The sequence below is a fragment of the Ailuropoda melanoleuca genome, chromosome 7 (assembly GCF_002007445.2).
Source record: "Ailuropoda melanoleuca isolate Jingjing chromosome 7, ASM200744v2, whole genome shotgun sequence".
Taxonomy (NCBI): Eukaryota; Metazoa; Chordata; class Mammalia; order Carnivora; family Ursidae; genus Ailuropoda; species Ailuropoda melanoleuca.
This window is the reverse complement of record NC_048224.1, coordinates 29,852,090-29,876,228: the sequence shown is the minus strand read 5'-3', so window position 1 is coordinate 29,876,228 and position 24,139 is coordinate 29,852,090. Positions and strand designations below refer to the sequence as shown.

The window sequence follows — 24,139 nt, the reverse complement described above, 5'->3', positions numbered from 1 at the left end:
CTTGGCCGGGACTTCTCCCTCTTATTCTTAAATGTCAAAAACTGATAAGACCCGAGACTAGACACTACAATTCCACTAGGCAGACTCTTAGAACACCAAGTCCTTGCAACTGCCAGAAGTCAATCACAGAAGTAAAAAGTGACCCACAATCAAAGGAGTCGTTGTTTTATGTCTCCTTCGGTACTTTTAACAGTGGGGCTGTGCAGGGCTTTTTCTTAATCTGCCTGATAGTTTATATTATGTCCTTTATCATCTCGTTCCTCTCTCCTGAAAGGTGCCCTGGAACACCCAGACATCACCACTTAGCCGTGGGGCCTGGGGCACTCCTTTCCTCTCTCTTTTCCCTTCTCTATAAAACAGGAATTCTGATTGCTACCTCCTAAGATGTTGTGGGAATTAAATAAAGGATTTGAAAGCCCATGCACAGGGCCTGGTACACAAGAGGAGCTCAACGAATATGAGGTGGAACTAATTCTGATTTCTCTATGGTCCTTACTTGAATCTTCCCTTTCCTTTAATTTTCCAGTCTCTTGCTACGTATTTCTCTCTTTCAGTCTATTGCACTAACAAGTTAATATTTCCTGATTTGGGATTCTTGGATGGGTAGCTTTATTCATTCATTCACTTAGCAGTTATGTCCTTAGGCATGTGCCATTCCGGGAACCAGGCACTGGAGAAAATTTGGTGAATAGTGCATATATGGCACCTGCCCGCATGCAGCTTTTCCCTTAATCCTTTGCTGCCTGCCTAACAGAGGACAGTCCCATTGCTGGCTTGGCTCCTGTGCACACCAGACTGGCTGTAATTATGCTAATGACTACCTCCCGAGATGAACTCCAGCTCTGACTTTCCTACAGATCCTGCCACAGAGGCGCACAGGACGGAATGGTGCAGCCTCAGAGTTTAAAACCTGGACCTCCGGCCACTCGCATCAGAATCCCGGGAGCATGAGTTAAAAATGCAGATTTCTGCATTACTTCTTCCAAAGTAGCTCCAAACCAAAATAGCTGGGAATGAGGCATGGGAATCTGCACTTCAAACAAGAGTTTCTGGTAACACAGTATGAAAAGCTTAGAGAGAAGCTTAGATCCCAGGTTCCAGCTTTTTGGAAAATCACTGCCTCTGTCTTTGGTGTCATTGAGTAGGATAGATTGGACCAAATCTTTTGATCCAGAAGCTATTCTCTTGGAGTAAACACTGGGGGTCGAGAAGCTGTGGGAACTCTTCAGAGCCCCATCTGGTGTACTAGAACAGTCACTTGTTAAATAGAAACCCATGAGGTAAATGCAATGTTCAAAACAAATACTAGCCTGCCAGGAAATACCTTATGCACCATGAGAGAATCTTCCTAGAATCATAGAATGTTGGAACCGCCATGGGCTTCAGAGACCAATAGATCTAACCTCCGCATTTCACAAAGCAAAGTGAATTTCAGGGGAGGCCAGTGACCGACCCAGGGTCTTACAGCAAGTCCATGTTGGAACTGAGACTAGAACCCAGGGGTCCTGGCACAGGCCAGTGCTCTCACCCACGGCCCCGTTTCATTAATGCCTCATCATATTTCCTATTTCCTTCGTGAGCAAGCTTTTCATCGATGGCTCCATTACAAACACAGCAGGCTTCCAACTTCTTCAAAGCAAGGGGAAAACTAAAAAAAAAAAAAGATAAAATCATCGCAATTACCTGATGGAAAGTCTGAGAACAAACAGCTCCAAAAAGGCTGATTCTATAAGTAATGTCTGATCTTCTTTGGGGAGATCAGTAAATCCGGGAATCTTTTCTGCCCAGCTTCTGGACACATCGATGGACGCTGTCAGGAGGTTGTAGAACTGTTGCACGTGCTCTGCGTCGGTGCCTGCAGCGGCCTGTTCGGTGGGACAGTACTAGAAGGCAAACCGCAGAGAGCCGTGTTAGCTCAGTTCAACGGGGACCCCAGCACCATTTGCAAAATTGGCTTTTCCAAGACTGTCAGTGCCTAAATCCTTACTTTTAGGTCCCACGGTTATGAAAGTTTTTTTTTGTTTGTTTTTTTTTGCATTTAGTCTCATCTGATTTTCACAATGTAAACAGCAAATTTTGTTACCTCTTCACAGACAAAAGAAATCTGATGATGGCCCACTAGTGCAGTGGTTTTCAATCCCGATGCAAGATTGAAATCAAGTTTAAAAAACACCGTGTCTAGCTCATCCGTACAGCGATTTCAATTTAACTGGTCTGGGGTGGGGACTGGGCATCAGGAACTTCAAAGGTTCCCCAGGTGATTCCAAAGAGCAGCCATTGTTGAGAAGCATTACCCCAGAGGTCTGTGTCGGAGGAGGCCTCCAGGGTCTACTGATTCCACTAAAGCACAGCTGTCTCTAAGCTGCTAACTGAGCCACAGTTCTCAAAGCGCAGTCCCCTGACCAGCAGCACCAGCAACACCTGGGGATGTGCCAGAAATGAGCATCTTGGGCCCTGACCCAGACCTTTGGAAGCAGAAACTCTGAGGATAGGTGAGACTGTTTTATGGAGTTCTCCAGCTGGTTCTCATGCACACTGGAGTCTTGGAACCACAGAATTAACCAATAGGAGAAGAGAATGATTTTTGCTTGCTGCAGGTGGATTTCTGTGAGGTAAAACAAACCAGGCAGGGGAGGGGGTATGTGTCTCCTTAACAGGGCCCAGGCAGTCATGTGCCATCAGTGAGTCTGATAGCACAAGTCCTGAGCGGATTTGTGCCTACTTAAATTCATGAAAATTAAATAAAATATAAAGCCCAGTTTCTCAGCCTCACTGGCCGTATTTCAAGTGCTCCAAAGCCATGTGTGGTGTAGAACATTTCCATCACTGCAGAATATTCTATTGAATGGCACTGATCTCAAGGGAGAAGAAAGGCTCAAGAGAAGTCCCTGTCCAGCTTTTGGATAGTCTCGTAGAGTCCTGGTTTTGCTTGAGTCACTGGAGGAAAAAGTCGTTCCTGCTTTCGGCAGGAAGATTGATACAGCAAGATAATAATCAAGGGACAACCAACAACAGAGACTTAAGGGATCTGCCGAAATACTCATGTCGATATGCACCCTAACACAGCCTCGTGTGTGTTTCTGTCCTTTCTCTCAGTTCCTCCTGGGGTGTGGATTTTAATCCGTATTTTATAGATGAGAAAAATGAGGCTCAGAGGGACTCAGGGAGGCTTGGAGACTTTCCCGAGGTACACAACCAACAGAGGTCCAGCCAAGACTTAAACATGGCCCTGCGATTTCCACTCCTACTCTTCCTGGCTGTTAATATGTCTGAAGTTTCTAGCTGGTAGCCTGTGGCATCGTTTTAAAAGCATTTTGCTTTGCTCTAATTGGAGGTCTCCGCGTGTGTATTTGGTCCCATGTTTTGTCAGCAGCACAGTGACGGGCACGTAATTGACCCCCAGTAAGTTGTCGTTGAATATTATTCAGTGAAAGAAGAGTCAGGGGGCTGCCTAGGTTTGTCGCAGTGCCCTGCCCTGGCTGGCGGAGGACCAGCCAATAAGCACCAGGTGCTGACTGAGGAACTACTTAAATAGGAGGGAATGAGGCACTTGTCTTAGTTGGGTCTCTCTCTCTTTTTTTCCTTCCCTTTGTGCTTTCCCAAGAGGCATCATGAAATAACAAAAGACACCATCAGACAAGGGGCCCAGTTGCTTTAATCCTAGATTTGTCCAGGCCCCTAATTTGTGAAAGAATGTAGCTCAGCCTGTAGTTACCCGGGATAAATGACTTCACTTTTCTGAGCCTCGGTTTTCTCCTCTGTCAAATGGGGATAATACACTCCTCAGTTCTGTTGTAAGGATTATATATGATGATAGGCTTGAAGCGCCCGACATAAGGAAGATATTTAACAAATGATGACGGCGATGATATTGATAACGATTAAGATACTTGGAACTAACACTGTCCCTTCACCTCCATATTTATAAAATGGGGAAAAGGATTGAACCGGAAGGTTTCTAATTCTCAGCGCTGACTTTCTAGGATCCTATAAATAACATCAGGTTCAGTTCAGAGTGCTGGCTCCTCCGTTCTCAATAATCCCACCCAGAGCTTGGATTCTATGAAGCCCTGGATGTTTCTGTGCTGTGATGGGGCTCCTTGGGAGCAAAGTCCAGGAGAAGGAAGCAGTCCTCCTTCCCAAAGAGAGTCAAGGATGGCGGCATGATCCTGGTGTCACAACACTTCCTCCCATCTCCTTTTAGCACATATACTACTAACTGGAAGAGAGTGGAAAAGGGATTTTATTATTATTTTTTTTACTTTCTCTTCTTATATGAATCTAATTCCATATATTCTCAAAGGACAGGAGGAAAGTTAGAGCAGAACCCCCTTTAGAAAGCCGACAGCACTACATGTGAAACTCCCGAGCGGTATCTGGAGTAGAGAAAAGAATGTTGGAGTAGGCAGCAGGTCATGGGGTCCTCCTCCAGGCTCTGGCATTGACCTGCTGTTCAGCCCTAGCCAAGTAACTAAACTTCTCTGGAGAAGAAAGTGAGCGGGCTACCTGATTTTTAAGACTCCTTCTGGATTTCGCATTCAGCTATCTTTCTGTTATTGGTTTCTAGTTTAGTTCCACTGTGGTTTGATGGCAGACATTGTTTTCTATTCTTTTAAATTTGTTAAGGTGTGTTTTATGGCCCATACTATCCGCTATCCTGGCCAATTTTCCATAGGATGGCTCTGGCATTTGATGATTCTAAACGTTGCTAATCAGACCAGGTATGATGTTACTGCCTAGAATTTGACACTGATTCAGCATTATTTTGTCTTAAAATAGTGTGTTAAATGGAGAGAAAAAGACCAAAGGTTGTAAACTTTTTCCTGGGAACAGGACCTAATCGCTCCCTTCTACACTGACCTCCATGGCTCACAACTCAATAATCTCTCTGCTTTCAATATTTGCTCAGAATCCTCCAGAGTGCTTAGCTTCCACCCAGCATCCTCTGTCGGCCTCCGTCCCTGCTGGGCTCACATTTCATGCATCCTGCACACAGGGGGGCTCAGATCCTGCCTACCCTGCGTGTGCAGTTGTGTCTGATGGAGTCCCGCAAGGAGAAAAGCCAGCCGGCCCAGCAGGCCAGACTCCAGCCAGACCCTCTGGGCTTCACCCGCAGGGATTCTGGTCCAGGTTCCAGAATTCTGGGGCCAAACTGGATTCAGCCTGAGCCACCAGTAACTTGGGGGTGACTGGTGGGTCAGCACCCAATGCTAGGGGAAAAGACAGACAAAGCGTCCTCTCTGCTGAACATGAGATTTAAAGAAACAGAACAAAACGTTTTGGATCCCTTCGCAACCTGGCCTGGCAGTTTTTATCAAACCTTGCTGAGGAATACTGGATCTGGACTTGGAAGAATCAAATCCCCATTCTCTGCTTCTGGGCTCCCCTACATCACTCTGTCTCTGGCCTAGGCAGGTTTGGGGTTCACCAGAGAAAATCTGGAAATATTTGCTTATCGATCATTCCCGTCTAATTTAGGTCAAATAGAGAAAGACTTTATAAAAAGTCTTTCCTGTTTAGGCTTTTTTCCTGTTTAGGCTTTTTATCTCAGCCTATGTGAATAATCGATCCATCCAAAATCTGGCTTTCCCTCTAGTGAGAGACACAGTATTAAGTTTACTAACTGTTTAGAAGAGGCTACAGGTAACATCTGATGGAAGTTTTTCTGAATAACCTAGAAGGAGAATCTAGAGCTGAAAATATCAACAGAAGTTACTTAAGTGAGTCTCCATTTTGCATATGGCAACACTATGGCTATTGAGGTCAGACTTCATCAACAACCCAGGCCTAAATAAGTTGTTCGAATGGGAATTAAGTGAGACCCTCAGTGAATGCCAGCCCTAGCACACTAGCAATGTGATGTTTTCAGAGCAGAATGGAATCTGATATTTACTGTATCTCACTGCCAGTCCAGGCTGAATATGTAAAATGTCCTGAGAACATTTTATCTCCTCTCAGAATGTTCTGCCTCTTTCTATTTCTTTGTATGTTTTAGATGTGATCATTACATGAGCCAAACTCTGTAGACATATTCCTAGGTTTTTACAGTTTAAAAACTGACACTTAAAAAACAAAACAAAACAAAACTGGCAACAAATATGTTTTCCCCCCATTTTTTTCTTTTCTAATTGCCTTCCCTGCTAAAAAACAAAACAAACAAACAAAAAAACCCCCTCTCCTCCTCCCACTAATGGCATCACCACAGTGATACCTTTGCTTACTTTCTGTCTCCTTCCTGCCACATCAGCGGCCACAGGAGCTTCTCTTCAACCATGTGTCCACTGCTAAAGAGCAGTGCCTGACACCCAGCAGCCATTCCATAAGTTATTTGTTACATGGCTTGGTTACTTTCTGAAAATTTATAAGTCTATCGCTCATTCCTTCGGAGCCTCAAAAAAAAAAATGTTGGGAAACAGGAGATTTGAGGTAAAACTGGATTGTTTTTATAAAACTATATTGGTGGTTCTCAAACTTTCGTGTGGCAACAACTTGCCCAATGAGCTTGTTAAAATGCGGATTCCTGTTTGCCTCCTCCCCCTCTCCCAGTTCTGAATCGGTAGGTCTGGGTGTGGCCTAGGAATCTGAATTTTTAAGCAAACACCCTGGGTCTTTCTGGGCACCCCACTTCGGGAAATGCTGAGCTCTACCCACAGTGGGATTAGAGCAGGTGTGATACTCAGAGGCTCAGAGAATGAGAAGGCTGGGAGGGAGCATGGCCGTGCATTGAGTCCCATCTCCTCACCCGTCAGACGAGGAAGCTGAGGCCCACTGGGGCACAGGAAGTGGCCTGAAATCACCTAGTGCATTCGTGGCAATTTGAGAGGGTCTTCTGAGTAGCTTCATGCAACCATTCTCTTTGCAGAGTCTTTATACTGTTTACTTTGTAGTCTAACATGTGTTCCCCGCATTGTTTCTCAGGCTATCTTGTCAACATATTTAAATGCCATTTGCGGGTGCCTGGTTTTATCCGAGCAGCATCTCTTGTATTTGGAGTCTGTTACTACCCTGAGTGACACCAATTACCAAGAAACATCCCAGTTTGCTAAAAAATACTTGGAATGACCAACTAATGAGGACGTTAAGTATATTTTCTCATTAGTAATTATGCAGGGTCTGAAGCTAAGCCCGGTATCTATATATACTTGTATTGCTAAATTAAAAGCAACTGTGGGGCAAAGAATAGCTACATTTCAAGGAGAAACAAATCAAATGTGACATGTTTTGACTGCACTGATATACAATGATCTGAGCTCACTTTTGAAGGAGAGAAGTTTGGCCCAAAGGAGAAGTGAAGGTCCCAGAGCCAGGAACACTTCACAGAGTGAGGAGCTCTCTTTCTGGCCTCTCGCACATGCATGCCTTCCCCTTTGTGACTTGGAACGCAACTCCTCCACCTCCCTTTCCCACAAATGAGGAAAACCACTCACTCACAACCTTAGAGGCACACATGCCGGAACAAGGTTAGAACATACCTATCTGGCAAACATTGTCTCATTTCTCGATTCGCCCGATTCATGGGGGAAACTGGCATCGTCAACAAATTGTCTTGGTCAGATCAACTGCCTGACTCAAATCCGCAGGACAAATTCTTATTTAAAACGTAATAAATTATGGACACACACTAAAATATTAATATTTGTTACCACTGAAGCGTGGGATTAGTCAGGAATAAATGAAGATGAGACTTTCATGTTTCACTTTGTCTTCTTCTAAATGGTTTGCCTTTTAAAAAAAAACCAATGGATATGTATTACTATTATTGTAATTTTAAAAAGCCTAATGAAGCTTCTATTAAAAAAAAAAACCTAGTAAATTTTCATTACACAGACCTGGCAGTATGGTGAAATAGGAACTTAAAACCTTGAGTGTTGAGATTCAGATCTAGCCCTAGCTCTGCCCCTGACCTCAGGGAAGACACATAAGCCCTGGAAGTCTCTACTGACTCCTCTGAAAATATGGTGGTTAGATTAGACGATTTCAAAGTCACCTCCAGTTTTATACATTCGCATATATAACAGCAGAAGGTATTATGAAAACTGAGTTTCAAGGAATGACATTCCTAAAAAAATGACGGAAACCACAAATTATAGCACAGAAAGCTGTGGCTTAAGTGAAATGATGTAAGGACATATGTGATGGCGCCTAGCTCAAAGCAGGCACTCAATAAATTCATTTTGCTTCATTCATTTTATGGTAATGTTTTGTAGAGAACAAAGCAAGTTCAATTTTGTTAAATAGCAAGTTACGTAGCATATATTCTCTCTCTCTCACACACACACATATCTAAAATCACAGAAGTATAAAATCACTTGCATTTAGGGATAATAAGGTAAACCCCAGAATCATAAAATCTTCGAGTTGGAAGGAATTCAATATTCAAAATAACTTCTCTGCTTGTGAGAAATCCTGTTATGTGTTCTCCTTAGTTACTTCGTGTGTTGACGAACTCATGCTTCCACAGCAGCTCTTGTAGTTAAGAGAGCTCATCCTTATCTTCAGAATGAGCCGGAAGGGGACCCCCTTCTTCTTCCTCTAGATCTACCTTTGGGAGCAACAGTCATCTTTCCATAGGGTGAAAGAGTAACCTAATCCTGCCAGACCTCCCTTCCTATCTAGATGTTTTCATTTCCTCCAACCATCCCTTACAAGTTTCCAGAAACGGTGTGTCCACATCCCTCTTAGACTCCAGTTTGGGAATGGACTTAACCCTTGAAGTATGGTCTCATAGGACAGAGCCTGTAGGACCACCACTAGCTTGGTTCTGGTCCTATATTTCTACTACTGCAACCTAAGGTAATTCAGCATCCCTTCCTTCCAGCACACATACTCTTTGTTGGTTCATATTGAGAGTGTATGGAATAAAGTCCCAAGATCTTCTTAACATGAACTACTGATGGGCCAAGGCTCTCCCATGTTTTGAAATTCTAAATGCTGAGCTTCACATTTATTTTTGTTAACTTTCTTCATGATGGCTTCAGCCCATCCTGTTCCAACCTGTCGAAATCACTCTGAATGTTGATACTGACATCCATCATATTAGCGATCCCTCCCAGATTTCTGTCATCTGCAAATGTGATCAGCATGCCTTCTATGCCTTCATCCAAGTTTTTGATGAAAACTCACTGTATTTTTAAAAAGCCTTTTAATTTAATTGATTTTGGTCCAAGTTTTGATAATTTTGTAAAGCTATCTAAAAGCAGGAGAATCCAAGTTATGAGGTTCAACCTGATTCCAAAACAATGCAATTAAAATAAATACACTTTACAAAATTGAGCAAGGCCCCAAAGGTAGTATTAATGTGACCCAGACTCTGGCATGATCAATCTGCTATTTTGGACAAAGCTAACAATTAAAGTGGGTAAATGTTTGTTGATGAGGATGATGACTCCAGTCTAACACACTGAATAGTGCAGAGGCAAGCAAACACAATGGATTGATTTTTCAGTGTGGAGACAGTTCCCAGCTGGGACAACTCAAAGTGCTGGGGAGGGTTTGCCACTGAATGACTAATTAGGCCATGTAGACCAATAATTGGATAATTTGGGGCCAAAAAATCACTCTGGGGGCCTAAGTTCTCTGGACTGACCATCGGTAGTGATTTCCAATGCCCTGGAACAATGTCAGACCGTTCTACAGGCTCAGCGTAGGCAGTGTGGACCAGCTTCATTCATTCAGACAAATTGCATATGGGGAGGTCCAAGGTTGCTTCAGGGAGAAGATGTCTTTATTCTCGAATGCTTTTCTAGCACCCACTCTCATGGAAACCAAAGACACAGTGAAGCCTGGTTATTTAGGAGCACAGACTTTGGGGTCCAACACACTTGGCTTCTAATCCTCTCTCTGATAAATATCAGCTATGTGACTTTGGGCACCTCACTCCTTTAACCTTTCCCAGTTTTCATCTCCTCATCTGTGAAATAGATGATAACACTTACGTTAACGGTATTGCTACATGGCCCATGACACGTGTAGTGTTCATATATTCAACAAATGATAACTTAAGAAAAGTTGGTCAGGGAGATAACATACAGGGCACTACGCTAAAGCTTTGACAAATATCATCTTATTGCATCTTCTTCACAGACCACCCCAGGAAGTAGATACTGTTGTTATTTCTCCATAACACAGAGGAGGAAACCAAGGCATTACGAGGTTTAATCGGTTGCTCAAGGTCACCCATCTACTAAATGACGGTGTTGGGATTTTCATGAGGGCTGCATGGTTCCACAGCCTAAGCCCTTAACCACAGCATTATTCTGTTAGACTATTATTTGAGACTTGACTTTAGTTAAGAGATGCTACTTGTAATCAGAATAAGAGTCCTCAACCTTTGGTGTGAAGGGTTTACCATGCTTCTCATCCAAAGTCTTGTGATTAGGTGTGGAGAGGAGGCGTCAGAGCCTATAATGACAGTGCAGCACTGTCAGGGTCATTTGTTAAGGCATTTAGAGATCCAGCAAGGCAAAAATGATTTGGTGCAATGGATGCCCCAGAATTGCTAAATGAAGTGAGAAATATAGGGAAAGGTACGAAAACTGTTTAGTCCAGTGCCAGGCGCAAAGTCATTTAATCAACTCATGTTACTAGGCTTACAGGCTGTGAAGCCTATAAAGATGAGGGATGGAGGATCACAGCAGGTATACCAATCACCCCTTCATTTCTGTCAACACTGCAACCCACAAGGAGGGCACATAGCAGACACACACACACGTTCTTTGCCAGCTCTTCCATCAGAAAGTTGAAATACTGATTAGACTTGGGGAGGGCAATCTGGTAGCAGCTGCCAAGCCAGCTCAACCAATTGGAGATCCCTGGACTGGTCTTTCTCTCTCATCTGCGCGCAAACTGTGTTTCTAAATTTTCTTGTATTAGAGGGGGTAACTATCCTCACAGTTCATGGTTCTTTAAATGGTGAAATGACACAACAGACTGCAATGTCTAGCATGCAGAAATAACTTAGTAATTGTGGTCTTTTTCCTTTTTTTCCCTCTCTGGTGAGACCCTGTCTTATTAGAAGTTTGCTTTTTTAAGTCTTTTTCAAAACTGTCTTCCACTAATGTTTACACATTTGCTCAGAAAATCCCTTCTCATGGTTCTCCTCTGTGTTACCCAAATTTCTGGGAATTTTTGGAGTTCAAACTGATGATATTTCACCACATCTTTTAAGAAATAAAAATACTGATATGCTTTGGTTGACTTAAATAATAATACTGGTACACATTTATGGTTTTCAAAACCATCATTCCTGTGGGGCTGATGTACCAAACATCCCTCTGGGGTTAAATATTATAATCATCTCCACTGTAGGGATGAGAAAGCTAAGAGCAGAAGCCAGGTGACACTGGCAGGAAGCAGCAGAGGCAGCATTCCATCCCGGTCCCCCTGATACCTCCCAATGTCAAGGCCAGAGCTTGCTCCTCTCCATCAGTGGTCTAATCCCTCCGAATAAGCAGCAGGTCAACCAGTGCTGATGCAATTGGGTAAACTGCTGAAGGATGACTTGAGGCTCACCCAAATGGTTTGATCACAATATGAAAAAAGCGGTAGTCACTTCCTCTAAACCACAAAAGAAATCTGCACATTGTAATTCACCTGTGCAGATTTTCATTGGCAAAACCACCAGGAATCCTGCAACAATGGTACGACAGGTGCAGCACTGTCAGGGTCATTTGTTAAGGCATTTAGAGATCCAATAAAGCAAAAATGATTTAGTGCAATGGATGCCCCAGAATTGCTAAATGAAGTGAGAAATATAGGAAAGGTATGAAAACTGTTAAGTCCAGTGCCAGGCGCATAGTCATTCAATCAACTCATGTTACTAGTATCATGAACAGAGACCTGATCATTCATTTGAAAAGCAGGACATCATAAAACTTACTCTGGAGTAATCGAGATCTCTGGGTGTTGAGTCTGTTAAAGCTCGGACAAGGGCATTCATCATACAGATCGGAGGAGAAGGTGGAGAGGGCTGAGAAGGTTCCTGCTGTAATGGGCTCTTTGGTTTGGAAGGCAGCCGACCTCTCCTCCCTTTCAGACTATCTGTACGGACAACTGATGCCAAGAGAAAGAAAGAAAAAAATGTCTTCAAAGATATCCATGAAGAGCCGTAAATCACAAAAAGGAATCAAAACACATTACAGTTGAGCAATCATTAACGAGACCAACCATTTAAAAGTGGCAGTAAGTTTGGAATTATAGCCACACAATGATTTAATGAGAGTTGAAACAAGCAGCATAAAAGTCACCCATACTTACGTCTGGTAATGAATTAGCCCTAAAAGTCTCCTTCTTAAATATAGAACAGAGTATGTACACAAGCTCTCTATTGATTTTGAGAAATTAGAATAAGTAGGCTGCAGCTATTTTTAAATGGTAGTACACACCATAAAAGTAAAATGTTGGAAAGAAAGGGAAACTAGGAAAATTCACCATCCCAACGTCAATATTAACAGTTTTTTCAGTGGTATCTGAGAATACGTATAAACATGCTGAATAAAAAGCATTATGTTCATACCTTCTTTAACCATGCCGACACTGAGACACTTCTGAAATCGACAGTACTGACATCGGTTTCGACGTCTCTTGTCTACAGGGCAGTTTTTATTTGCCAGGCAAACATATTTTGCATTTTTCTGAACCGTTCTCTGAGAAAACACAATACAGAGATAGTCAACTAATAGTTTCTGGAAAGAGGTAGGACCTGACAAGATGTATTTTAATTACAATGTGAAAAGCGACAGTGCAATTCGTATAATTAGATAAATTTAATTTCCTAACACGCTAGCCTGCAGGAAAAACAATTTTATTAGTGTTAGCTGCTGACAATGAAAATCATCTCGGATTGTTCTGAAGCAGGTCTCAGGAGACACCCAAGTCTGAATGATAAAATCATATCTGAAATTACCAGGTCAACATATCATACCTTGGAGGATTAGATTATCTCCACTTTTAATATCCCTTTGGGAACAATTTTCTACTTGTTCCACTCCCCTGATTATTGCTGACCTTATTAAAATAAAATCAAAATTATCTGGGATGTACTTTGTTGGCTATCACTATTGTAAGTCAAATATCACAGTAACTGGCTTTGTTCCCCAATAGAGATGAAATCATAAAAAGCAAAATCAGGACTTGACTAGTTAAAACATATAGGAAATGTTTTTATGCAAAAAAAAATCACTATCACTTAACCTGCCTATATCATTTATTTTATCTTTAAAATATTAAGATAATACATATTAAGAGAATATTCTCTTAAGAGGCTATGTATGGTAAACTGGTTATTTTTGATTTTTGAAAGCAAAATCTTAAAATTGTTTACTGAAAACCACTATCACATCTGAAAGGAAAAACAAAAAGAGTAAAAAAAAAAAGAAGGAAATATGAGAGCCATAAATTTTCAATGAAAATTCCTATTAATAAGTTATTTCATAAATGACTATTGACAAAGACATCAAAATAGCCATATCATAAGCAACACATCATAAACCTTGGGCTTGGATATAAAATGATGTTTTATTCTTCAGAATCACATATAATTTTAAAATGACACATGGAGAAATAATGAAGCATATTTTATGCTCCAGATTTTTAAAAAATGATCGATTTTTTAAAAAAATTAAAAACATTTGTGCAAGTGGATGTATATTTACCACTTAGGGCAAAATTATTCAGAAATTACCTGAATCTATACAATTCCAAATAGAGCAGAAAGTTGGAATTTATTTGGTAAGCCTGGGATGCATGAAAAAAGAAAGAAAGAAAGAAAGAAAGAAAGAAAGAAAGAAAGAAAGAAAGAAAGAAAGGAATGAATCCAGATAATTTGAGATTGGTGATCTATTTTGGGTCCAAAATTCTAGATTTACTTTTAACCTTTTCCTTTTAGCAATTCTCAACCCCCATGTATTAGTTTTCACCCTATCACCTTTAATTTCATTTCAGGGAATGGTTTCTAAACTGCTTCTATGACTTTAAAAATCTACCAAAGCCAGATCCATTTAGTTTAAAATGCAAAATTCCAAAACACAAACATATCTCTGAGTTTCCAGCATTTAAATTCTCAACAGTCTGTAAGGGTAGGAAACTTATGTTTCCTGAATGAAGCTCTCTTTCATTGGACATGCAGTAATTTCTAAAACTATGTTTCTTGCCATCATCCTCAAGGCTATACGCCAATTTGAGAGCTGGTGGCATTTTGCTTCAGGTATACATCTTCCCAATAACCTGAAACCTTCCGCACATTTGTGTTTGCCTGCACAGTTTAAGGACAGGGAGAGATCGTTATGGTTCAATCACTGAATTCCCATCATTAACTGCACCTCATGTCACATTTTTAAAGAATTCAATTTAATGGTAGAAAGCCACTGGGTAAAACCTGCTCCTGTTCCTTTAATTAACAGATCTGTGGGGTGGTTCTCCCCCATCCTACCCCCACCCTTTCAAGTATAGATTTGTTTTCAAGGCATTGCTGCAGAAAAGGGACGCTGTTGGGGAACACTTAATTGACATTTCTAGACTAGGAATGTATTACCACTCCTGTATTTTGGTTAACTCTCAATTATTCAGAGGTGATTATATTTGTGGGTTAATCGTACTTCTCTTAATTGTTTTTCTTTCTTTTACCCTTTTTGGCTGCCTGTTTCAATGCCCTTCAGCAATTTCACTGAAATACTGTGAAAATGAAATCTGCTACAGGAACGTGGTTAACTTGGAAAGAACCCTGGTAAAGCATGAGCAGTTCAGACAGAAAAAAAATGGCTAAACTGAGGGTTCTACATTTAAAACATACTTCTGCATGCCTCCTATATGGCACTAGACATATTGCAAAGTCTTCCCACAAACATTTTCTCATTTATCTGCATAATTTAATTAATCTCATGACGCCTAACCCCAGATCAAAAATAACTGTTGCTTGCTGGTGGTTATACCAATCCACATACATGTGCATTTTAATAAATACATTGTAGTTTTCATTTAATAATGAACTACTGTTTTATGGCCCTTTAAAGATTATAAAATGTGTTCATAACTGCTTTATCTAATTTAATACTCATAGCTCTTCCCTGAATTTTATTCACCTGACTGGAAAATGGAAGCCTAGAAAGACATATCCTGTTCAGCATCATAGATTGGTAGGTGACAGATCAAGGACTCCTATTTGAGTGTTCTGAGTCCTATTTTAACACACTCCCAGATATATGCTATTGGCCTCCCAAATACCAGTTACCCAATCAGCATCTGGTTTCCCTTTTCCCTCCACCCTGCCCAGCACTGGAGTCCAGGGAGTGGTTTTTGTGGCAGAGCATTTGTGGGTTTGCAAATGCCTGACATAATGGCCAAGGGAGTGGGGAGGGTGGCACAGAATTAAGTGTCTGAAGAAGTCTGGGAGTCAACAGCAAAAGTAGAGGGGCAAGAGAACAAGGCCTCTTCCCCCTCAACAGTAGGAAGAGCACTGACCTCAAGCGTTGAAAGAAACCAGCTGGAACTGCCAAGCACGCCACTAAATGACCGTTTATAGAATGTGCAAAGCTTCTCTTTCTAGGCTTCAGCTTATTCAGGGGTGAGATATGGGGAAGGACAAAGACCTGCCCCTGCAAAATTCTCCTGTGGGTCTATGGGGTCATGAACAGTGTCTGCACCTGGCACTGTGTGTGGCACAGAGCTGGAGAGGACTGGTGAGACCCCAGCGTCTATCTTCTACAGAGCCAGCTGCCCCAAACTGCAACCAGCTCATTGCTCCTGTCTATTCTGCTGTGGCAGATCTGCAAAGAGGGTGTATACTTTGGGAACATGCAAGCATGAACTGGCATCCTGCCTCCATCTCACTCTGAGTGTGCGTCTTGGGGTAACTTGAATAACCTCTATGAGCCCCCACTTCCTCATCTGTGAAGCAAGGATAATTAATACCTACCTTCAAGATACTGTTAATAAAAATAGCTAGTGGGTGGTCAGATTTCAATCTCAGGTCTGTCTGATTCTAGAGTCCCAGCTCTTATATGAGAATTAAATTAGATACAAATGTCCAGGGCCTGGCACACAGACCCCATCCCCTCAGATACCCTGCATGGACAGAGGAGGAATATAATGAGGCTTTTGCATTTTTTTTTTTTTTAAGTCCAGGGATCCTTTTGAGGATCTGCTAACGGCTCTCTCCAGAAAAATGCTCATAAGGTAAAGCCAAGTCAGGAGGTTCACCGCCCCCTGGAATCCATCCAGGTCTGCCTCCGGTAATGGACCTCAACTTAAAACCCCCTGAGAGAGTGGGTGTGAAGGTGCTAGGAAGGGCTACAGGAACGCACAGGGTAACAATGCCACTTCTCGAAGAGGAAAGGACCCTCTTGGACGCTCACTTGAGCGGGTGGCAGAGGAGGCTGGCTGCAGAGGGGAGGGGGCGCCAGGAGGAGGCGTGCGCTCACCTTGAAAAAGCCCTTGCAGCCCTCGCAGGTGCGCACCCCGTAGTGCTGGCAGGCGGCGTTGTCCCCACACACGGCGCACGTGCCCTCGCCCGACGACGAGCTCCTGTTGGGCGGCGACGGCAGGCTGGGGCTCTCGCCCAGCAGGCTGGACGCGGTGGGAGAGGCCGTGAGGCCGAGCGGCGGGAAGGCCAGAGCGGCTGCCCTCTTGGCCAGCGGCAGCCCGTACGGGTGGCCCTCGAGCGCGGCGGCCTGGCTGCTGGCGGCGGCGGCGGCGGCGGCGGCGGCTCCCAGCGGCAGGCTGAGCGCGGCGGCCGCCGTCGGGGCGTACCCCAGGGGGGGGCCGCCGGCCGGGCTGGGAGCGGGCGGGTGCGGCGGCGAGGGCTTGAAGTGGAAGAGCGGGAAGCGGGCGCCGGCCACGGTGGGCACGGCCTTCATCGGCGGGTCGAGCAGCGGGCCGGGAGCGATGCAACTCTGAGTAGAGGGCAGCGCGTCGTCCCACAGCGCCCCCGCCTGCGGGGGGAAGCCCGGCGTGGTGGGGGTGGATGGCGGGGACTGCTTGAAGTACATGGAGGTGCTGGGCAGCACCTCGTCCTCCGGGCCGGACGGGGGCGGAATGGATGGCTGCTGCTGCTGCTGTTGCTGCTGCTGCTGCTGCTGTTGCTGGTGGTGGTGGTGGTGGTGGTGGTGGTGGTGATGGTGGTGGTGGTAGTCGTGCACGCGGCCCTCCTCCATCTTGATCAAGGGCCGCGGCCCGGACGGCTGCATTTGGTACAGGCAGGAGGGCTTGAGTTCGTAGTTGCTCGAGTAGCCTTCCATGAAGGTACTGAAGCTGGGCAGGGACGTGGTGGCGGTGGCCGTGATCTCAGTGCTGCCAAGGTCCATGGTCAGCTTGGCGTAGTCGGGGTTCATAATCTCCGTGGTGTATTCCGAGCCGTAGGTCTGCACTGCATAACTGGAACCTGGAGGCGAAGGGCTATACTGGGCTTGCACGCAGGGCATATCTGCGGGACAGGGAAAAGGGTCTTTCAGAAGCAAGTCAGCACTCTCTCCTAGCTGCCAGGTAGCACCGGATTCATTGCTCTCTAATCTGGGAAACGGGAGAGGGAGTGCCATCCTTTTCTCCCTCTGCTAGCATAGATTTAAAGCTTCATGCTTACTTTCTTCCCTGGGAAGAAAACAGACTGCCTGACAGACTGTGAAAGGGGCCACAGGACGCCAAAACCAGGCCTCCTGGGGACCTCTGCCCATCTTCCCTCCCTTGCCCTTGTTCTCCACCAGATCTGGGAAACTTGATTCCTTCCTTCATACGCCCAGTGATATTTTGACAAAGTGGTTTTGAGCCCTATTAACTAGTTGGGGATGGTCTGAGCCACAAGTTGGGAGGACAAAAAGAAAGCCAGTGAATGCTCTGTTGGTTTATTTTTGGGGAAAGAGGCCACTAGTCCCCAAAGTCACACACATTGATTTAGAAATCTATGAGTTAGTTTAAAAAAAAAAGTGTCCTACGTGGGACTTACTGGCCAAGGGAGACTGACATCCTAACATTTTATGAGTGCCAGCTGAGCCTACCCACACGCATTGTGGTCGCTTTCTCCCACCCCCTCCCCATTTCTCCAAACACAGCTAACAGCCTACACAGACTGGACCCCTGTTGATGACTTCAGCCAGCTAGGTGGAGGGGTGGGAACATAGGCCCAGGAAATGGACTCGGGGGAGTTTGTGCCATCTGCAAAGAAAAAGATCAGCAGCTGCAACAAAACACCCACCAAACATGCTCTCTGCCATATACAGTGTTATATATATATATATATATATATATATATACACACATTCCAATTCTGACTAATAAAATGTATCAGTGGCGGTTTTAAGACAACGGTTTACAGCTACTGTAATAGGTGAATTAGCCTACAAATTTTCTTATGACAGAAGAATTAGTACCTCTGCAAAAGAGAGCAGTTCCTTAGTAGGTTCAGTTTCTCTGCCAGTTGACTATGTTGAGCCCCCAAAGGCACTAGTATCCAGGATGCTTATTATTGTTCAGAGAGGGTGACCTGGATGCGAAGGCCTTGAGAATTATTGGATCTAGTGGGTGATTTTCTAATCTAATTATTTCTCTTTCTCTATGGCTAACTAGAAATGATAAAATGGGCAGTTTCTGGTGGTTGGTTTTTCTGAACCAAAGGAAAAGCAGGTGCTTCACCTCTGTTTGGAGTCTATCGTATAGAAGTTGTGACTAACAAAAAAAGTGAGTACTTCACATTTCCTTTGACATCTTTCTCTTACCCACATTTCCAAATCTGATTGAGTCATGCGTGTATGGGATGAAATCTTGACTTGAAAAAAGGTGATGAGGGCCTGTTGGAAGAAGCAGTGATAAGGAGAGGCCAGTTCAAGCCTTCATTTTCCAAGAAGGGCCTTAAAAACAGTCACTAGTTTGAAGTTCAAGGATTACTTATCCTGGTGTCTTGTTGGGGTGAAATGAAAGGCTAATGATTTAAAAGAAAGAACACTGCCCGATGTTCCATTTATTCTCCTTCCTTCAGCACCTCTAGGATTTCCCTATTAGTCTTCTGTCATCTTTCCTTGCCAATCCCTATGCATTGCTCTTCTTTGTGTCTGAGGTTTCCAGCTAGAATATGAGTTTGCTTGGTACTAAGTTCTATTTATCTGCATATCTTTGGTGATTACACAGTCCAGGCACCTGGTATGTCCTTAACAAATGCATAAAGAGGTGTTACAAGCCAAACCTGCAATCCTTTCCTTTGGCCAATTCAAATTTACTCCTTGGTTTTCAGCTCTAATGCTTTCTCTCTTTTCCTCTGAGCTTTAATAATCCAAACTTTTGCATCAAATGATTTGGGTTTTATACAAACATAAATGTTCTGTATTGCTCAAAGAGAGCCCATAACTTTTACATGCATAAACTGGATATAAAAGGAGAGCAAAAATGGAGGCATTAAAATGTATAAAAAGATCCTAATCTATTGGTGTATGACATTTTTCTTAGGAAAAATATTTTTGAGAAATGCAGCGCTTAATTTAATCTGGCTGCTCCACTAGGTAGCAACAGGGCGTGGTATCCAGAAGAGCTTCGTGCAAGGAAGCCACCTGTGCTGTGAAATGCGTGGCCAGCAGTCACTGTCCTGGCGCTGGGCAAGATGAACAGCCTGCCTGCGGGGTGTGTGGCTCCCCGCACCCCCACCTCTCCCAACCTGGGAGGAATAAGGGGTCATGCCTTCAGACGTACCTGGAGGATATCTTGCGCGCTGAATGGTGGGGCTGTGGGTCTCTCCAGCGGAGGCTGAGAGGGTAGGAGGCGGGGACGTCCGGCGAGGCGAAGCGGTGGCAGTACTGCCTGGCTCCGCTGAGGGTCCAGGCTCAGGGCTGGGGCTTGCCGGACTGCGCTCTTCCGCAGTAGGCTCTGCGGGCACCGGGAGAGAGGACAGAGCTCAAAGTGAGACCAGGCTGGTCGTCGTGGCCTGGGCTGGGCGTATTGGGAGACGGTGGTTTGCTAGGGGGTCACTGTGAATCCTACGTTAATTACAAAGAATTGTAACGGTAAGGAATCAGTGCTTAAGGTGAACGGGGTTCCTGGGCAAGCAGCATCACACCGCCTTGGGGGGGAGCCACAGAAAGGTTCTCAGGCACCCACTGCGCTCACCGCCGTTTTGTGGCACCCAAACCTAGGCTAAAAATACATGCATTCTGTCATCGTCCAGAAATTGATCTGTCTTGTCCCCACAATTGGTTCTGAGCTCGCCAAGTCAGGAAAACCAAAGAAAGAGCTCCTGATGAAGAGTTTCGACCGAATTCAAGGAGTCAGTAAGTGTGCACGAGCGGAAAATAGCCATTTTCCAACTCCACTGCCCCCCCCTGCAGAATTTATACGTTGCATAGGAAATGCACAAGGTCCGGAACGAATGCGTGAATGCCCCGAGGAATTAAGAAAGTCTGCGCTTTTCATTGTAAATGCTAATGGAGCTTCGCTTCTATTAGCCGCGAGTTTTGGGGGCCAGGGGTCAAGCAAACAAAAGGGCACAGTGGAAATAGGCCCGCGCTGGAAACAAGGGGACCAGGCAGTTGGAGTTCCAGGCTGGTGGGATGGGCGGAGGGAGGCCCCCTGCACCCAGCAGGAGGTATCCCTGAGGGTGGGCGACTTCGAGGCTCGGGGCCATCCGGCGGCCCCGAGGGGGCACATTCCGAAGGGCGCCGAGAGCGGCTCCCGGGCGAGCGTCTCTGCGCACAGCCTCAGCGAAACTTTGTAGCTGGAAGCGCAGCTCCGCGGGCCTTGGGGGAAGGATCCACTGCCCCAAACTCTGGCCTACAGCGCCCCCTTTGCCTGGACCCGTTCATATCTCGAGGGTTGGGAACATGCAACAGAAAAAAAACCCAAAACACAACCCAAAAAAACCTCGGGGGTGCGCGGGCCGAGAGAGGCGTGTAAGTTTCGTCCTCCGCCGCCCCTGCGCCAGCGGCTTGCCTGAAGGAAGAGAGAGAGGGGGTATCGGAACCCCCAGGTCCGGTAAGCCCTCGAAAGCCAGGAAACCGGGGATTCCCTTGCCACCCCCAGCCGCAGCTCCAGTCCTGCCCCAGCCGATCGTACGGAAATCTTGCGCTCGTTCCAGCGCAAGCACCGGCGGATCTTCCCACGGCTGTAGCAGGAGCTTCCCGTCTGCCTAGAATTTTCAATACGGGTCTCCAGGAACCTCGCACCACCTCCTGCAGTAGGTGCCCTCATTCCTGCCCTCCCCTGGGTCCTTTCGAGCGGAATCTTTCCCCGAGGATCTGCCTCTGACTCCGCGGGGCGAGGGTTGCGTCTCCTCAAGGAAAGGGCTCCCCTCGAGCGCCGCGCGTTCGCGGGAAAGAGCCACACCACGTTTCCTACAGCCGAGCCAAGAGCCCCACGGCTCTCCCCCCCTCCCCGCCCACTCCCCTGGCGGGTTACCTAGGCAAAGCCTCCGCGCCTGGAAACACGTTCCGCCGCTCCGGCTCGCGGCCGCCGGGGCCGGGAGCACTGAGCCTCGGGGTTGTAAATTAGGTAGAAATAACTACCTCTGTCAAAGCTCCTTTCTTTCTCGTGGGCAGACGAAAGGAACACCCCCATGTTCCCCTCCCCGTGGTGAAGTGTGTGGAGGAAACCGTGAAACGCACGATTGTGACCGAGGCTCCTCCGCGGAGTTTCCAACCCTGGGGAGCGGGGGCGGAGGTTGGGCGGGGGCAGTAGGAGTGGAAGAGAGACCAACAGAAAGGGAAAGACAGAGATTCTCAGAAAGACCGAGGGAGAGGAGACAAACCGCGGGGGAGAATTTCTGCGAGCGCGCGGTCGCAGGGAAGGGAGTGGGTGGGTGTGGGGGGAGGGAGCCGGTGTGGAGGTGGCTTGGCCTGAGGCGTCTTTGATATTCCCATTAGGAGCACCTTATACAGGTAAGATAACTCGAGGGAACTCTACCTTCATTCATTGTGCCCAGTAGCCGCCGTTGGGCAGCTTTTTCTTTCCTCAACTCAGTTCTGTAAAATATCTCTCCGCCGTGGGAATAGAAGATTCAGGACGGATTTGCCCTTTACCTCTCTCCTGGCACCCTAAGGCTCTGGGATAACAGCCCGACATTTCTGATTACCAAACTCCTTGCAGCTCTTTCCTCTGAAGAATCTGGAGGCATAAATAAAAGGCAATCTCCAGGAACGTTCTTTAGAATCAAGGGACAAATGCTTTCTTAGTACTGACCCAAGCTTCCAACGGGTTCGAGAGGTGCCTTTGGTAGTCAATCTCCGCAGGCTACGCTCTCATAACCGCTCTTCCCTCACCACTGAGAACTTTCATTTATTTCTATTAAGAGTAAAACACTCAGAGCAACTTCTCCAAAAGCGCGAGTTCTGTTAAGAGAAAACATTCCCTCACCAAGCCAAGGCCCGAAGGAAAGGAACACTATCCCCACGCGTGTCCGGGCTCGGGAGTTGGCAATTACACCCGATTACCTCTGAAGGGAAAAGTGTACACCGGCAAGTTGGCTACGCCAGGCAGACGTGCCTAGTGGAGCCCCAGGCTCATTTCAATACAATAAGCTACATTCCTACAATTACGCCCTCTTTCCAGAGATCGACTTTGCAAACTCCAACCACTGCTGCCCATGACCCTTCCCTTCCAAGCTTCCTCCGAGTCAAACAGCTGGGAGTCACCATTAGGTACATTAACTTGGACCCACCGGAGCCCCTATTTTCAATCTTAGTTAAAAGGCAGGAAAATTACTGCCGTTCATCACCGGAGCTGCAACTCCCTGCCGCTGCCGCCGCCGCCGCCGCCGAGAGCATCATTACCATGACAACTAGAGCCGAAATACCCTGAATTACATCGCTGGAGCTGCTACCGAACAAATCCCGGTCCTCCTCTTTGTTAGAGGCTTTTCGCCTCTTCGGGTGGGGGTTGGAATCCCACGAGCTCCAGAGATCCCCGTGGGCCCGCTACAGGGTAAAAGTTTCAGATCAGAACCTACCGGGCCGCTCAGCGAGCAAAGCCGGAGCGAGGAGGTGAGGGGGGAAAAAACCCCACACTCAAAGTTGTCAATTTCAGGAGCGACGCTTCCCAGCGCGCCAACTTTTTTAGCAAGTCCCCCAATTAACTGGGCGAATCTCATACGTACTTGAGTGCTGTGGCGGTTCCGTCTTTAGAGCGAGTTTCTAGAGAGCTGCCCCGAAATCTGCACTGGGGGGGAGTCACAGCTGCTGTCCCGGAAGGGCTGCTGTGTACAAGCCCAGCGGCTCCCAGAGGTGGTGAGCGTCTGGCGGGGGATGCTGCGATCCCGACTCATGGGAGAGTGCCGGCGAGGGGTTCCGCGGGCGTCCTGGCTCCGGCCGCGACCAGGGGGGTGGATGCCTCCGCAGTTCCCACCTCCAAGGCCACCGCCGGCGCTGTCAGCGTTGCAAAGTGAGTCCGGGAGGGGCGTCCGGCTGCCGCGCGGCTCTGCACCGGCGAGGGCGCAGGGCGAGAGGGGTGTGAGCGCGCGGGAGAGAGTGGAGTGTGTGTGCGGAGCTTGTGTGCGCGCGTGTCTGTGTGTGCGAGTGAGGGAGCGGGTGTGAGCTTGTCTGTGTGTGGGGAGCGGAGGAGGAGCAGGAGCTGGAGGGGTGGGGGGCGGGAGGCAGGAGACTCCGCTCTCCCGGCTGCGCGTTCGCTCGCTCTCTCGGCACGTCATTTATGCCACAGGAGCCCTAGCGGCCTCTCCATAGAGTGCCTGGAATGCGAGACGTCAATGTGACGCCATGGGACGCTACGTCACCCTCCTCCTCCCTCCCCTGGCCCAGCCGGTTCCGCGTGTGCGAGGGAGGGTGTGTGTGTGTGTGTGCATGTGCGCGCGCGCGCGCGCGTTCCCCGACCATTCTCAGGGCTGCACAATGGAAACTGCGCGGCGCGGCCAGCCCTGGCAGGGGGGCCTTTTGGACCCGCGCCGCCAACCCCTTTGCAGCGGCGCTGCTCGCCAGGGCGCGAGTCTGCTAGAGGGTGCAGCGGCCCGCCCGCGGGTCAGGCGGGACCGCCCAGCTGTCAGGCTCGGGTGGAGCAGAGTTGGAGGAGTGCGGCTGGCGCGACTCCGAGGCTGCCCTGAGGCATGAAGCCAGGGAGAGGGGGTAAGGGAGAGGACAGCTCTTCCGAAAGGGAAGGCTCCGCCAGCCAGCTTCTCTGAGTGACCTGGCAGCCGGTGCAGGAGTCAGGCACCGGCCCGAAGACTCCC

At 46.6% G+C, this 24,139-nt stretch overlaps 1 protein-coding gene across 5 annotated transcripts in view; it reads right to left on the bottom strand.

The window, feature by feature from the left end:
• The window catches only part of NR4A3 (nuclear receptor subfamily 4 group A member 3), a 36,367-nt gene extending 12,835 nt beyond the window's left edge, over positions 1-23,532 (bottom strand). Inside the window, exons 1-7 of one of the 5 annotated variants that reach the window (XM_034664192.1) lie at positions 21,868-22,688; positions 19,666-19,839; positions 18,702-18,773; positions 16,416-17,416; positions 12,515-12,644; positions 11,879-12,051; positions 1,684-1,883 (exon numbers count right to left, since the gene is read on the bottom strand). In XM_034664192.1, the coding sequence (XP_034520083.1) occupies positions 1,684-1,883; positions 11,879-12,051; positions 12,515-12,644; positions 16,416-17,416; positions 18,702-18,773; positions 19,666-19,839; positions 21,868-21,877 (1,760 nt within the window). In that variant the 5' untranslated portion in view covers positions 21,878-22,688. The other 4 variants (XM_034664194.1, XM_034664196.1, XM_034664193.1 and 1 more) reach the window with 4 other exon arrangements.
• Positions 23,533-24,139: the final 607 nt, after the last annotated feature.